The sequence below is a fragment of the Plectropomus leopardus genome, chromosome 23 (genome assembly GCF_008729295.1).
Source record: "Plectropomus leopardus isolate mb chromosome 23, YSFRI_Pleo_2.0, whole genome shotgun sequence".
Taxonomy (NCBI): Eukaryota; Metazoa; Chordata; class Actinopteri; order Perciformes; family Serranidae; genus Plectropomus; species Plectropomus leopardus.
The window spans coordinates 11,873,094-11,887,346 of NC_056485.1; the positions used below are offsets into that span (position 1 = coordinate 11,873,094).

General features: G+C 40.0%; 1 protein-coding gene across 3 annotated transcripts in view; it reads right to left on the reverse strand.

Annotated features, from left to right (window-relative positions):
- Positions 1-14,253, reverse strand: part of LOC121962023 (glucosidase 2 subunit beta-like) — a 154,857-nt gene that overhangs the window by 41,541 nt on the left and 99,063 nt on the right. For all 3 annotated transcript variants that reach the window (XM_042512195.1, XM_042512194.1, XM_042512196.1), the window contains exons 11-12: positions 5,369-5,438; positions 2,326-2,415 (exon numbers count right to left, since the gene is read on the reverse strand). In XM_042512195.1, coding sequence (XP_042368129.1) covers positions 2,326-2,415; positions 5,369-5,438 — 160 coding nt within the window. The remainder of the gene's footprint in view (positions 1-2,325; positions 2,416-5,368; positions 5,439-14,253) is intronic.

The window sequence follows — 14,253 nt, forward strand, 5'->3', positions numbered from 1 at the left end:
ATGTTAATGTTGTAAATGTTACTATAACTGTTTATTTATCTGTCAACTGCTGTACAGCACATGATTAATTTACGAAAGAACTACAAAACATCTATTTATCTTTATTACCCTAGTGTGATGCCTTATGGGCCAGTAGATCATGGTTTACTACTCTTATTCTACACCCAGAAAAAAAGCTTTATTTGCTTCATGTGCCAATAAGCAGCTCTCATAGGAATGAATGGGGCCCTGCCCCCATGTCTGTATCCAGATTTCCTATAACACATCCATGGTAGTAAGCTAGTTAGCCATACATGCAAACATTTGTAGATAAACATGATAAATCTATTTCTTTATAAAGAGAAAAGAAAAAAGATTCGACCTTCATGGGGCTAAACTCAACCCCGAGAGACTTGCCATGCCAAGTTTGACGGGCAAATCACTGTTTGGGGGAGGGGATTAATTATAAATGCTAGCATACATCAGCTACATTCATCCATTACTGTTGTGAAGGCTCTGGCATAATTTTGCAAAGCTTTCCTCCACTTCTGTTACTTCAGTATGTGAATTTGTTCATTTAAGTCTTTTGCCTTTCCAGAAGTAAAGGACGATCAATATCATACTGTAGAAGCCAGCTCTCCATCCCTACATCATGACATTAAAGCATCTCTCAACCAATGTGCAATATTGTTATCTAATACTGTCTGCAGTAAACAGCTCAGATTGATTTTTCTGGCTTCTGTACAAGAACTGCAACTTTCCTTTTCAGATTTTGCCTCCTAAATGGCAAACTAAGCAAACAAATCACACTGGTGTATAAGGGCATGGGAAAACCACTGATTCCAAGGATGTCTGAAAAATGTATTTGCAGTGCAGATCTCAGTGCAGATCTCAGATAATTTTCTTTCAAAACTGCAACCACCCACAGGCTTCTAAAGCTCCAGCTGGCAAGCAATCCTGAGGAGAACAGATTCTACCCCAGCAGGGGCCATAGGGATGCAGCGGGAGAGAGTAAAAGAAGCTCATTCTGTTGATTAAATTTAGTTGATTTAGCTGCTTGGCTTTCTCCAGGGTGACTTGGAGCTCACAAATTATCAACTTTAAATGGTGGATCTTTACTGAGATGGTCCACATTTTGCTACAGATATAATTTGTTTCAGTACAGTTGTTTAAAAAAATATCCAGCCTCTTGTTGACATATTGATCTTGTGACGGTTCTTTGAAACTGTTTTACTTTTTTATCCAGTGGTTCTTATGGTAACCTGTGGTGCGCAGGTATTGCACAAGTAATTGCTTTCTGTGATTTCAATTACTGAGAGCACACATGACTATTTAAAGCTTTAACGATTCATGAGAAGTTTGCCAAAACTACAAAACTATATTCTTCTGTCAGTGTGTGTGTGCGTGTGTTTTAAAAAGGCCAAGACAAACTAAGCTGACAAAAAACTAGTGGTGACCAAGACACCTCATGTCGCCTGTGTCTTGTCCAAAAAGTTGCACTTGAACACACCACAACGATGACAGCAAACGCCCAACTAGCATGCTTGTTCTGCACAAACGTGAGAGCAACTAAAGTGTATGTACTGTAAATAGTCGTGAGTACTTTATATTTTATATTAGATTTGTATATTTTTAAATTTCTGTTTGAGCTGCTGTGACGAGTGAATTTCCCCAGTGTGGGATCAATTAAGTTTTTATCTTATCTTATCTTATAACTCTCCATACCAGCAGGTGGCGGAAGTTTGTATTCGTCATTCAAAGACTGACTGGACAGATTCAAGATGCTAATAAACCAGTTAGCACATTAACAACACACCACAATGCTGAAAAAGCAATGGCTATTTACAGTGTGCTGGCAAACAATAACGAAAACTATTATGCACCATTTCTGCAAAAGAGCTCAACTGCCAAAAAAGAAGAATCTAACCTGATGTAACAAATCACTCCCTCTTGACTATCATTCATGTTATGTCACTTATTTGTTTTCCTCACTTACGATTCTCTTCTTGCGCACTGAGCTGAACTGCGGATCAGACTGATTTCATTCATTGATGGGCTCTCACAACAATTCAACATGCTGATTCAGCTGGAAAAAAAGCGTACAAGGGCCAACTAGTGTCAACGGCGTGGGATATGCAGCAAAAACTAGGTCGAGACACTCACCGATGACCCAGTATTGACTGTAGTTTAATCACCTCATCTGGTGTGTCAGGTCCTTTAGACTTCATTATGATAAAAGCATATTTTTGTACACAACCACACATTTTTGACTAGTTTCCATATTAATCCCAGACAAAAATATCCACACAAATCAAAAAAAATGATGAAAATTCTGTCAGTACTTACTCATATACGTTTATCTTGTAACACTGGCTGTTCATAAACAGAAACTCCCAATCTGGTCCGTAGTCTATGGCCAGCTTCTTCCGGAGATCACTGAGAAAAACCAAAACGAATATATTAGACCATGAGCTCTGTTTACCATCTGTTTACAAACTCTCACACAACTCATTTATCACTGTATATGCTCAGTTCTAGCCAAACACATGCATTTTCGCTAAAACCTTACCATTTTAAACACTCATATAAAGTCTGACGTTTACAAATTCAAGGTAACACACTGTGAGTAACTGACATACAAATGGTCATTTTGCAGTTGAAGTACTCCTTTAAGATGGATTATTTTTTGAATAATGGGACTGATTATTACTGATATCTGACTCAATGCAAAATATTGGCCAATTATGTTATATCTGAATGCACAGCACTTAAAAATAGATAGAAAGTAAACTAGTGGTCGAGTTTTGAGCAAATAAATATGCTTAAACTCACGTTATGTAATAGTTGTAGGGCAAAACTGCAGCACCCCATGGCACAAATGCTCCTTTTTGATATGAGGGAAAAAAGTGTTATTAAACATTCTGGATGTACGCCATTTGTTTTAATACCCTGACAAGCTGCTTTAAATCTAGATGACTTCTCAATGTGCTGACGATGTAGCTTTATTTTCCTTACTGCTTCTAGTGACTGACTTCTTGGACTGTGTGCTGATGAGGTGGCCCTTTAAAGCCCATTTCTATGCAGTGTCTCCAATTATCTGAGCTGGCAAGGGCTGCTTTTCTTTACTAATCGCAAATAAGGGAACTGAGCCCTATCTCTAATGGTGCACAGGGCCTTATTTCCATATTCATAACCCAGAATTGCTAATGGGGTTAACAAATGTTTAGAGAGGGTGATTGTTTTGCTTGAGGTTGATAAGGTGGGGTGGCGGGGGGATTCAGGGTCAAAAAAGCGATGCAGGTTGCGTAACTGTGTGTGCATGTGATTCTCTGCAGGGCAGGGGTCACTCGACACTCGTGCGCAGAGTCAATTTTTGTTGAAATAACCCTTTAAAGAGTAAAAATTGTAGACTAATAAGGAGGAGACTTTAATTTAATGCTACTTCCGAAAGGTATGAAGACACAAATGCACTGCATACTGATGAAGGACATGGCCTGAAGGGGGAAACTCCAACAGGCGTACATGATAATGAGCCAGGAGCAATTAAAGCAAGTTGGACAATGAAGAAATGAAGCAACTGAGCCAGCTCTTTTCCCCCTCTTTCCCCTATGTGCAGCCATTTGTTTCAGGGGAAAAAATCTTGACCTTTTGGTAGCTGCCATCGCTGTGGTTGCTCTCCTCTCCGCCTACTGTAATGAACAGTTTGCAGGCCTAAGGGCCACACTAGCTTCTTATCAGCGATTGCTGGCTGGCTCAGAGCTCTGTGACAACATCTGAGAGGAAGCAAAAGCAACAGGAATTCTCACCCAAACCTGCTCAAGTTTTTTCCTTTCTTCTCACGCATGCAGCATGACTGTATACTGTATTGTTAGACAGGCTGAAGAGATTGCCATTGAAATCAATTAAATGTCTTAAAGAGATAGATATTTTAAAGTGGGGTTGTATGATTTACTCATTCATAGTCAATGTATTACATACAGTAGATGTCAGCTTGCACACCCCCAGTTTGGAGAAGCATTCTTCGAAGCCAGAGAACATTGTAAAAAACAGTGATTTAACATCGCTGAATACAGGAGCTGCTGGACTACCACTGCCTTGATTAGTTAGTTTGTCTGTGTTATTGCGCAACTTTGGTGTTTAACCCTTTTAAACTTTAGAAACTGTCTGGATTTCTTTCAAAAAACATGAGAAGATGGGGGTGAGCAACTTAGTAAGAAATAGCCCAAAAATGAGCCAGAAATTTGTGAAAAAGTTACAAGAAAATTACCTGGAAAAAAAAAAAACGTTTTTAAAAAAATGTATTTATAGAGAATTATAAATATTATTTGTTTGTTGTTTCATCATATCTAATAGCCCCATCCAGCTAATTTTCAGATCATTTTCTTGTCACCTTTTACTTTTCATTTTATTTTATTTATTTATTTCCCAATTTTAACGACATTCCTTCAGGACCATATTTCTCCTGTTTCAAAGGTTTATATGCTCATAAAAAGCCTCTAAATGCAGCACAATAAAACTGATGTTGATCCAGGTGTTAAAGGGTTAAAAGGGTTAGGTTGTCGGAAATCACTGTCCAATGGCAAGGTAAAGAAGTGAATATATTCTCAATATAGCATACACTTAAACTGATGTTGATTTTTATAGGTAGGATTTTCTTTAAGTGGCTAAAATACACTTTATTGTTGACCCCCATCCACAGCAGCACATTGCTCAGCTTCCGCATCAGACTTAAGCCTACTTCATCAAACTGGGGGCGTGACAACTACCATTTACTGTAGGTAATACGTTGACTTTGGATAAGTTCCTCATACAATGCCACTTCAAAAAATCTGAAATTTCCCTTTATTTTTTGTTATTTTTATTATTTCTTATAAACCCCTGCATACAGTGTATTGAGGCTGACAGATTTTCTGGATGGAAACATAAGTGTGCAGCTAATTTGTTGTGACAGGTCATTTTTTTCCCCAATCATACAAAATAATTACAGCGTTTGCCACACTAATTTGTGCCATGCCTGTCTTTAAAAGAAAAAAACAAAAAAGCCATACAGAAGTTTGGATAATTCATACCCAGGAAGACACTCCTCCTCTCAAAGTAAGTTGGCCTACCCATCAGAGCACAGTAGGCAACCAATAGCGTTTGTTTTTCTTCATCAAAATTAGCCTCAGGTATCACACAGTGCAAATTCATTACTGTGCAGCTTTCCTCACTGCTTTAGCACAGACGGATGGAGTCTATTTTAAGGCCTGGTTACATACCATGCCATCCTGCTTATAATAGAAATGTGAGAAGCAAATGCATCGTCCACATGAAGTGCAAATTGTCGAAGATTTAGCCACAAATATGTGACAATGAGGCGGCTTTTATTCCTTTGTTATTTCTCCCTTACCTTATTTCCATGCTGACTGTCTCATAGGCTTCTTCTACCTTCTTCAGATTGGTAGCCTCCCACTCCGCAGCTAGACAAAACAAAAGGTCAGACAAATTAACAATGCGGAGTTGTTGCATCTCAACAGCTGCGTGTTGCCAAACAGTGGGCACTTAATATAGGCTGTTATATCTAGGAACAGGAGAAGAGCAAGGCTGCATATAAACAGAAAGATGCTATTTCCAGGTGTGCTAACTGCTGAAAGACTCGCAGGCTTATTAGTCTCTTTACACAGACAACCGCGTTAACCGAGTCTGAAGGAGAAAAGAAGTCAGAGGGAGTGTTGCAGCAGCAGAGGTGGCCACAGCGATGATATGTTTGTCTTTCTTTGGCACACTAGTACGTTCCTCGTATGACAAGATGTCAGACTCGTGTCGGCTCGAGATCTTCAAACTGCTAAGTGACTGTGGCAGGTAAAATGAAACAATGGAACTGTAGGTAAAAGGCCACTGGTACAACCCTGTTGTGTGCATATTTATCATGCTGCTTATAGCTCTATTTTGGTTTCCAACAACTCCTGAGGGAAATACCTGGCTCTTTTGCAGCCAACTGTTCGTCTTCGCTAACAAGTCACTAACTTCGTCTCCCTGTCATTTATTGTTGGGCAGGAAATGAAACTCATAGCGTCAGTTTTTCTGAGCTTTTTAAGTAAAGACAGCCTCCTAATGCTTCTGGAAACGGTTGAAAAGAGCAAAATGTTTAGGTCATAAAACCAAACAATGAAATGAAGATGCTAAAACACTATGCAAAGCTGAACAGAACTGTAGAGTCAAGTAATCATTTTCTGTGGATTTGTAACTTCTAGCAGTTTTCATATTTCTGTTGCTATTTGAATCCAATACAAAACATTAATGGGGACCTATTATGCTAATTTCAGGTACATATTTGTATTTCGGGTGTCTATTAGAATATGTTGACATGCTTAAATGGTCAAAAAACACTTTATTCTTCTTAAACTGTCTATGCTGAAACACCCGCATTCACCCTTTCGTTTGAGATGCTCCATTTTAGTGCCTGTCTCTTTAAGACCCCCTGCAAAGAAGCCCAGTCTGCTCTGACTGGTCAGCGTTTTCAGACCTTCTGTATCTCTGCATCTTTGCACTGTAATGGAGAATAGTGGCACTTTTTATAGTGACAAATCTCTAATAAAAGCTTTTAGACACAACTAGACATTTTCCAGCAGTAATATAATGGAAATCGGGGCAAAATAAACAATATCGGCAATCAAAACCATGTTTCTCTGACGTTAGCATGTAGCTACATGTAGCAGTGGGGTTTTTGCCCACAGGTATTACTTTTTCAGGTGAACATTGCACATTTTTAGCATTGTATACATGAAGGAAAATAAGGAAAAGAAAAATAGGCTCCCTTTAATTTAAAATAGTATAGTGCAGCTTTGAGTCTTTTATCAGCCAACATTAACTTACACCTGCGCCTACATGTGATGCCTTTGCTTTTTTATTGACATCTAATTAAGTCACTGCTTATCTGTTATGGATCACTTTTCACACAATCACTAGAGGAACCGTGTTGACCACAGTGCCTTTCACTGCAGGATAACTCACAAACAAATGATCAGAAAACTTGAGGAGAGAGAAGGTGGCACAAAATAGAAGCAACGACTCCACTTAAATTGTCTTGTGCTGATGTACCTGGGGATTTACTGGGGTTTCTGCAAGTAGACAGGTTCATCTCTGTCGTGGAAGAAACTCTCGCTGGGGCCCGGCGCCGTGGCAACAGACAAGAATGTGTATGCGGTAAGGACTGTGTGGGAAGCTGTCACAGCCCTGGTCTGAATAACAATTAGCATGTTCCTTGCATGTGGTCTCAGCTGGTTACCCATAAGGATACCCCCCGCACAATTCCCTTAGCACCTATTTCTTGCCGAACGGTGTACAGATGTGTTGTGTCCAAGAGGCAAGCTGTGATTTCCGATGCTGTAATGGCTTTTTTTACAGCACCACGTAGGGGAGACCTGTCCCTAACACACCTCCGATCCCCTTAAACTCCTTCAGAAAATCACAGTCACAACAATGTTCTCTCTTGCATATTCAGATTCCCTTTCTTGCCCTATTTTTCTTTCTCTCTGTCTCGCGCACACACACACACACAAACACACGCACGCACACACGCACACGCACACGCACACACACACACACACACCAATCATCAGGCTCAGCAATGACAAAAGGAGACGCAGAATTGCAAGTGGGTGACATTTGACCCCATGCAGCAGCCCGGTCGTATATGGAGAGAGTGGTGATGGTAAAGAGGGAAGCTGAGGAGGGAGAAGAAAGACTGAGAGGGCACCCAGGCATGCAGAAGTACCCAGAGCAGTGAACACAGGGCCAGTTAAACCTCTGGAATGGTCTCTGCACCAGTCAGCCTGTTATAACCCAAGGCTGATGTACAGTAAACCAAAATGACCTCATGCTTATGGTCCAATAACTGCAATGATTAGATTCACAGTCATATGGTCAGTCAATGTCATCACAAACACAGGAAAGATAGTTTAAAGGGACAGTTCACCTCAACATATAAAATACACATTTTCCCTCTTCCCTGCTATTTATTAATCTAGATATTTTGGTGTGAGTTGCTGAGTGATAAATATATTGGCAGTGTAGATGTCTGCCTTCTCTCCAATATAATGGAACTAAATGGCACTTGGCTTGTGGAGCGCAAAACACCAAAAAAAAAAAAAAAAAAAGTTAAAATCTGGGCTGTAACGTTTGCTAGCTCACTTTTCCTTCTGCGTAGTGATACTGTTGGCAGGTATAATTTGGTAGAAAGAAAGTAGTTCCTAAATAAAACTGCTCAAAATAAGGTCTGTGAATTATCTTATAACCAGGTCATAATTTATGCTGTAAAGTAAGGCTGTCAAACAATGAATTTTTTAAAATCGCCATTAATTGCAGTCTTGCAATAGTTAATTGCCATGATCATATTTTTTATTGGCTGTTTTCTAGTCCATTATTTTGCATTTCAAACAATTATGACATATATTGATATATGTATTGACAAAGTAAAGAAATTCTACCTAGATTGTCTTGAGTAGGAATCAAATGACAGCAAAAAAAAAAATGCATGCGAGTAGCATATAGGGGGCATGTCTGTAAATGGGACTATCATGGGTACTCAAAGATCCATTTTCATGCAGAAATCTTGAGGTCAGAGGTCAAGGGCCCCTGTGAAGCCCCCTCCCTGAGAAGCTAGCACATTATTGTTGGCACGACTGGCTTCCTTCAGCTGTATAGTTTCAAGTGATACGAGTATCATCACTCAGTACAGCTCCTTAAAGACAGGAATGTTGGCTCGCAATTAACGGGATTAAAAAAAAAAGTGATATGCATGGACCTTGATCACATCACAATTAATGCATTAACACTGACAGCCCTACTGTTAGGTTTTCCAAATGTATTCCCCTGGTGCTTTAAACACTTGTCTTGCCTACCTTAACATCACATTTCACAATTAAAGACAACCTGCTGTGATTTAAAGTATAAATGATTTTTTAAAAAAAACTCTGCAATAAAGTCTTTGTCAATAAAAGGTTTCCAAATATCTTCATCTAAAATGGGCCCTGTGTGCACCTCGCTTTACATAAAGCTAGCATACCATCAGCTAACTAACCTAAATAACACATTACCACTCAAAAAACAACAAAAAAGATTGCTTCATCACACCATTGGAGCAATGAAAAGGTTGAGGCCAGCACAACTTCCACTGGAGATTACTTTTAGCCTGTTGCTGTGTTTCTCCTGTGTGAATGCAGCATTAAATTTATTCATTGTCGTGCATAGAAAGAAATGCCTTTTGTTATACTGAGTAGTCAATATTATCTCCATGTAGGGGATATCCATATGGAAAATGTAGGACAAATGATTACAAGTTGAAGCTAAGTTGACCAGTGGATGACATTTGCTACTTCCACAAGTGTAATGTGCCTCGCTTTTAGCACTAGACGCTATCAAGAGGGTTTTTAAATCACAGAGGCCGTGTACAAAAATAGAAGAGGAGGAATACACTATATAGTATGTGGCATCTTCTGTGGGAAATCTCCTGTGCATACATACCTTGAGCCGGAGACCGGAGATGCTCTGTTTACATGCGAACCGATCGATAAACAAGGCAGTTTCTCTGCTGCTCTAAGAAAAGAAGCCTGGGAGTCGGTGCATTGTGCGCTGTGGCTATGCTTAACAGAACAAGGGCAATGCAGTGAGGCCACCCTTGAACCTCACACTCACATAAGAACAGACACCTTTAGCTAGATAACGCCCGCTACTGGGCACATGTAGGAGTTTGTTTTGTTGTCTGTGAAACCTGCTCTTTAAAATAAAGACTGGCTCAAGCTTCCACGTTGAATCCTGCTCACTTTCCTTCATAACCTCTTTTATTTCACCCCCATCCATCAACCCCTTTTTTTCTTTTCATTCTGACTTCAACATTCTCCTCAATATTTTCAGCATGAGCTCCTCAGAGTCTCCCTGTCACACTCACCTCCCTCTCTCCAGCTCCATTTTCCCTCAGTTTCTCTCCTCAACTGGCGGACTTGTTCCGACTGCAGAGTGAGGAGCGGGCGGGCTAAAATATAGGTTGAGCATTCCTGTAATGAAATGTTTATGGCAGGTGGTAACAACGAACATGAGGCCTTTCAGATACTGTCAACAGGGCTGGCGATAGCATTAATAGGCACCTGCTTGCATCAAACACAACCGCTCAGAGGTGCTAATTACCCTTGTTTTAGAGAGAGAAGCCATGGTATGCAAACCATATTCATCAAAGGTAATAAAAGAGGTGCTACGTGACAGAAAAACAGATTGAATGTTTGCATTGAAATCTTAAATGAAATAAGTTCAGATACAAATGACAGTAATTAATTGCATTGAAATGTGCTTCCTTTTCCTTATGTTCCTCTCTTTAACCATCCAAATCTCACAAATGATTCTGAATCTGTGGCACAGGCTGCTGGGAGTTGAGAAGAGGTCAATCTCGCCCCCTGCATAATCGTTGTGTTGGAGTGTCTGATTATATTAGGGTTGAGTGAATAACAGTAGCTGGCAGAAATAGCATCATGTTTTGAACTATCAGTGCAATTCATAGCCTTGTGACTGACTCAGTTTGTATTCAGTCTCCCACACTCTCCTGCAACTCTCTTTTTTATCTGCTGTGGCTGAAGGACAAGTGCAGCAGCACGACTAGGACGCACTGAAATTAAGAATGGGCCCATTCACTGCACAACTGCCATTGTATCAAATTATATGAACCCAAACTGAGAATGGTGAGCATCAGCGACCACACATAATAAGATTTGATTATTAGACTACAATCAGATGTTTCAATAGTCATGATTAGAGAAGAATGTTGCATTATCTGGAACACATGTATACATATTGTATTTTACTACATCTGACTAACAAGGTCAATCAATGAAGCCTCAGTGCACACATGTGACAGCACACACGTAAAGGGCTACAATAAATGCTGAAATAATTAGTTGAGGGAGAAATTGACAGGAAGTAACCCAATAAGTGTTTAAATAAGTATTTCACTGCTGGGAGGATGGTCTTTTAATAGAACCAGGCTGTCTATGCAGTAGAAAGATACAGACACTTTTTAAATTGGTGCTACATGACCAGAAAAAAAAGGACTGTGGCATTCACTTTTGAGTTAAAGAGGATATCAATACCACTTAAACATGATGTGACAAACAGCAGACAGTTAGCTTAGCTTAGCTCATTTTACAGACTGTGAACTGGAACAATCCTGGCCTGGCTCTCTCTGAAAGAAACAAACCCACCTATTAGCATCCCTGAAACGCACTAATCAACATGTTATATCTCACTTGCCTAACGGAAACCAAATCAAAATGTAACAATGACACATTATGGAATTACTGGGCATCGTGCGCTGGAAAATGTATTGGCTGGAAGCAGTGACTTCCTGGAGTCTTGTCGTCATCATGAAGATGCCAGATTACCAGCAGAGTCACTGCTCCCAGCCAACATATAGTCTGGCACATAATTCCAAAGAACCCCCCCTACCTTGCCAGCCTCGCTGTTTGCCCCAGCTCCCAGTCTCTATGCCAGGCTAAGCTAACTAGCAGCTGGCTGTAGTTTAATATTAAACAGACAGCTTTAACAGAAATGTCAATCTTGCTTAATTCTCATATTTCTCAAAATGTCCCACTATTCCTTCAAATAATGCACTGTAGGAACTTTTTTTATGTAAATGTGGGATTGCTGATGTTTTAAACCCAATTAAATGCACGACCTACTGAGATGAAGAAAGGTTAATATGCGATTACAACTGTATACTATTCATGTCGTAGCGGTAAAATGCATGTAAATGCAGCAGCCAGAGTCAATTGCTCATATTATGATCATGACGCGTAATCGCTATTTAACATTTAAACGGAGAAGGGGGCCCAATGAATAGAATAAACAGTCTGTGTGGAGTGAGTTCACTCTGCAACAACTGGGTGCTGTTTATGAATATGTATGATGTAACAAACGCCTAGGAGCTGACCTACTTCTGTGTCTCCTCTGCTCATGACTTGGTCCCCTTCCGGGGTAACTCTGTCATCTTGCAACATACTGTAATAGCAGGAAGGATGCGACTCTCATGTACAAATCAACATGCTCCCTTTTGATGGTTTTGCAAGTGATCATAACCGTCTGCTGAGGGAGCGTGCTCAATAGGTGGTTGCGCAGCTGCAGGAGCAGTCAGGTTGCGGTAATGACAGGTTGTGCATTCGTTGAGTTTTGACAAGTTTATCATTTTTGCTCGCCTAAATGTGGATGTTAGGATCAAAAACATCGATTTGTACTCTATGGGAGTCATGTTTAAAAATAAACAACAAATGATTGAGTGTGTACTCAAGTAGTCATGTGACGTGAACACAAGGAGATGCAGGATATGGAGTAAATGTGTGATGGACAAGTGCGTGCAGACAAAAGAGAGCTCTCGACATAACTGGGGCTGCACACTGGAGAGTACTCGTCTGCACCATCTCATAAAATATCTTTATCTGGGATCATCTTGGTACGGTGCCAAACGCTGTTAGCTTCAGGAGCTGGGAAAGGAAAAATCTATTTCAGACAACATAAGAGACAGAGAGCTGGCAGCCTCTCAAATCAGACTTCCAACATTTGATAAGTGAAAATGGGCTAATTTGGTGTATCCCTCAAATGGTTGCAATCCAATACATTCCTCCTGTGGCTATCAAAACACACGAACAAGGGTGAGAGAGGGTGAGAGGCGAATCGTTTCAACCTCTCGACAGCTTAATGGAAGAAGAGAGAAAATGTGCTCGTAGCTCATTCTATAGCAAAAGGAAGCTTGCTATACTTTCACACCCTGCTCCTCTCTTGACTTTTCCTTTGCTCCTTCTGTCGAACGAGCACTCAAGGTGAGCACAATTATGTCTTCAAGGACGCGTCGCCCTCCGCCAGGGTCAGAGGTCTCACCGAGCACCACGTTAATGGCAAAACCCTCCTGCTTAACATTTCACATCTAATTTGGAAAGTGCTGAACAGAGCCTTTAATTAACATCAGCCCTTGCCAAGGTTTGTAACCCACCGGAGCGCCAATCCCCGTGCTCTCTTAGACGCTGAAGCTCCGCTGCCTCATATGCCAATTCATTTGTTGAGTGCTGAGATGCGTTCTCTTAGAAAAGCTCCCTGGTCACCCCAATGTGAACTGAGGGACATGTTGAAGCATTTGTATGTGGGAGATGGAGGTGTAGGAGTGCAATTTACGGAGAGAGCTGTCATGCCAGCATATGTAAGTCTTGTTAAATAAGCAGCCAATGTAAGTTCGGCAGGTTGATGGAGAGTGTTACACCAAAATAATATTATGATCTGCCACACATCAAAATATCAGACATCTCTCACTCTTACAATCATTCCTTTTAAGTTGACTATTCTTAGACATGCCCTCATATCTTTAGATGAAACCTCACTAAATTAGATCAAAGCGAACCCTACTTCACACAACCCATACGTACCAAGCTAATTTGTTTATCCTACTTAAAAGCAGCACAACTTAAGAAGCAGCATGACAAAAATAACACCCTGGACAACTGGAACTATGATTACCCCATCGATGACACAACAGCCTTTTCCTCACTGTTTCACTTGTGTAAATGTGTGACTATGCTTGCACGACCAAGCACTGGTTCAAAACCATGCATCAGTCATATGCAAAGTTTTTGTTTGAGTGTTTGGCTTTTGTTCACATTTTCCTGCAGTGTTTTAAAGCAGAAGTGGACCCTTTTCAAGTCTACCTGCACTGCCATATTATGTGTATATTATCATTGATAAAATTTAAACATTTTCCATGACTTTTCAAGGACATGTTATAAATTTCATGACCGCAAAAACATATAACACAAATAGACCTGTATAGTATACTTTAGTTATTGTATGACAATTAAACAGCAGCATTTTCCCATCTGTAATAGTTGGCTATGTTTGTTTACATTACGTGGAAGATTATTCACAGAAGATTACAATTAATTTCATCGCACACAAACAAAATTACATTACTATTCCAAAACTTTCATTTTTTACTAATTCCATGACTTTTCCAGGCCTGTAAAAAGCCATTGTGTGATTCCATGACTTTTCCAGGTTTTCCACAACCGCAGACACCCTGTATATATAGAAAATAGGGACGGGAATTGAGAAGCAATTCTAAATTGTTCCATTATCAGAATCATATGCCTCTGAGCTCTACCATACCATAACAACGTAGTCATACTGTGTTACATACACAAGTAACCTGTTTTTAACCTGTTTTAAATTAGTAGAAAGTGAGAAATTAATTTTTATTACACTTAACAA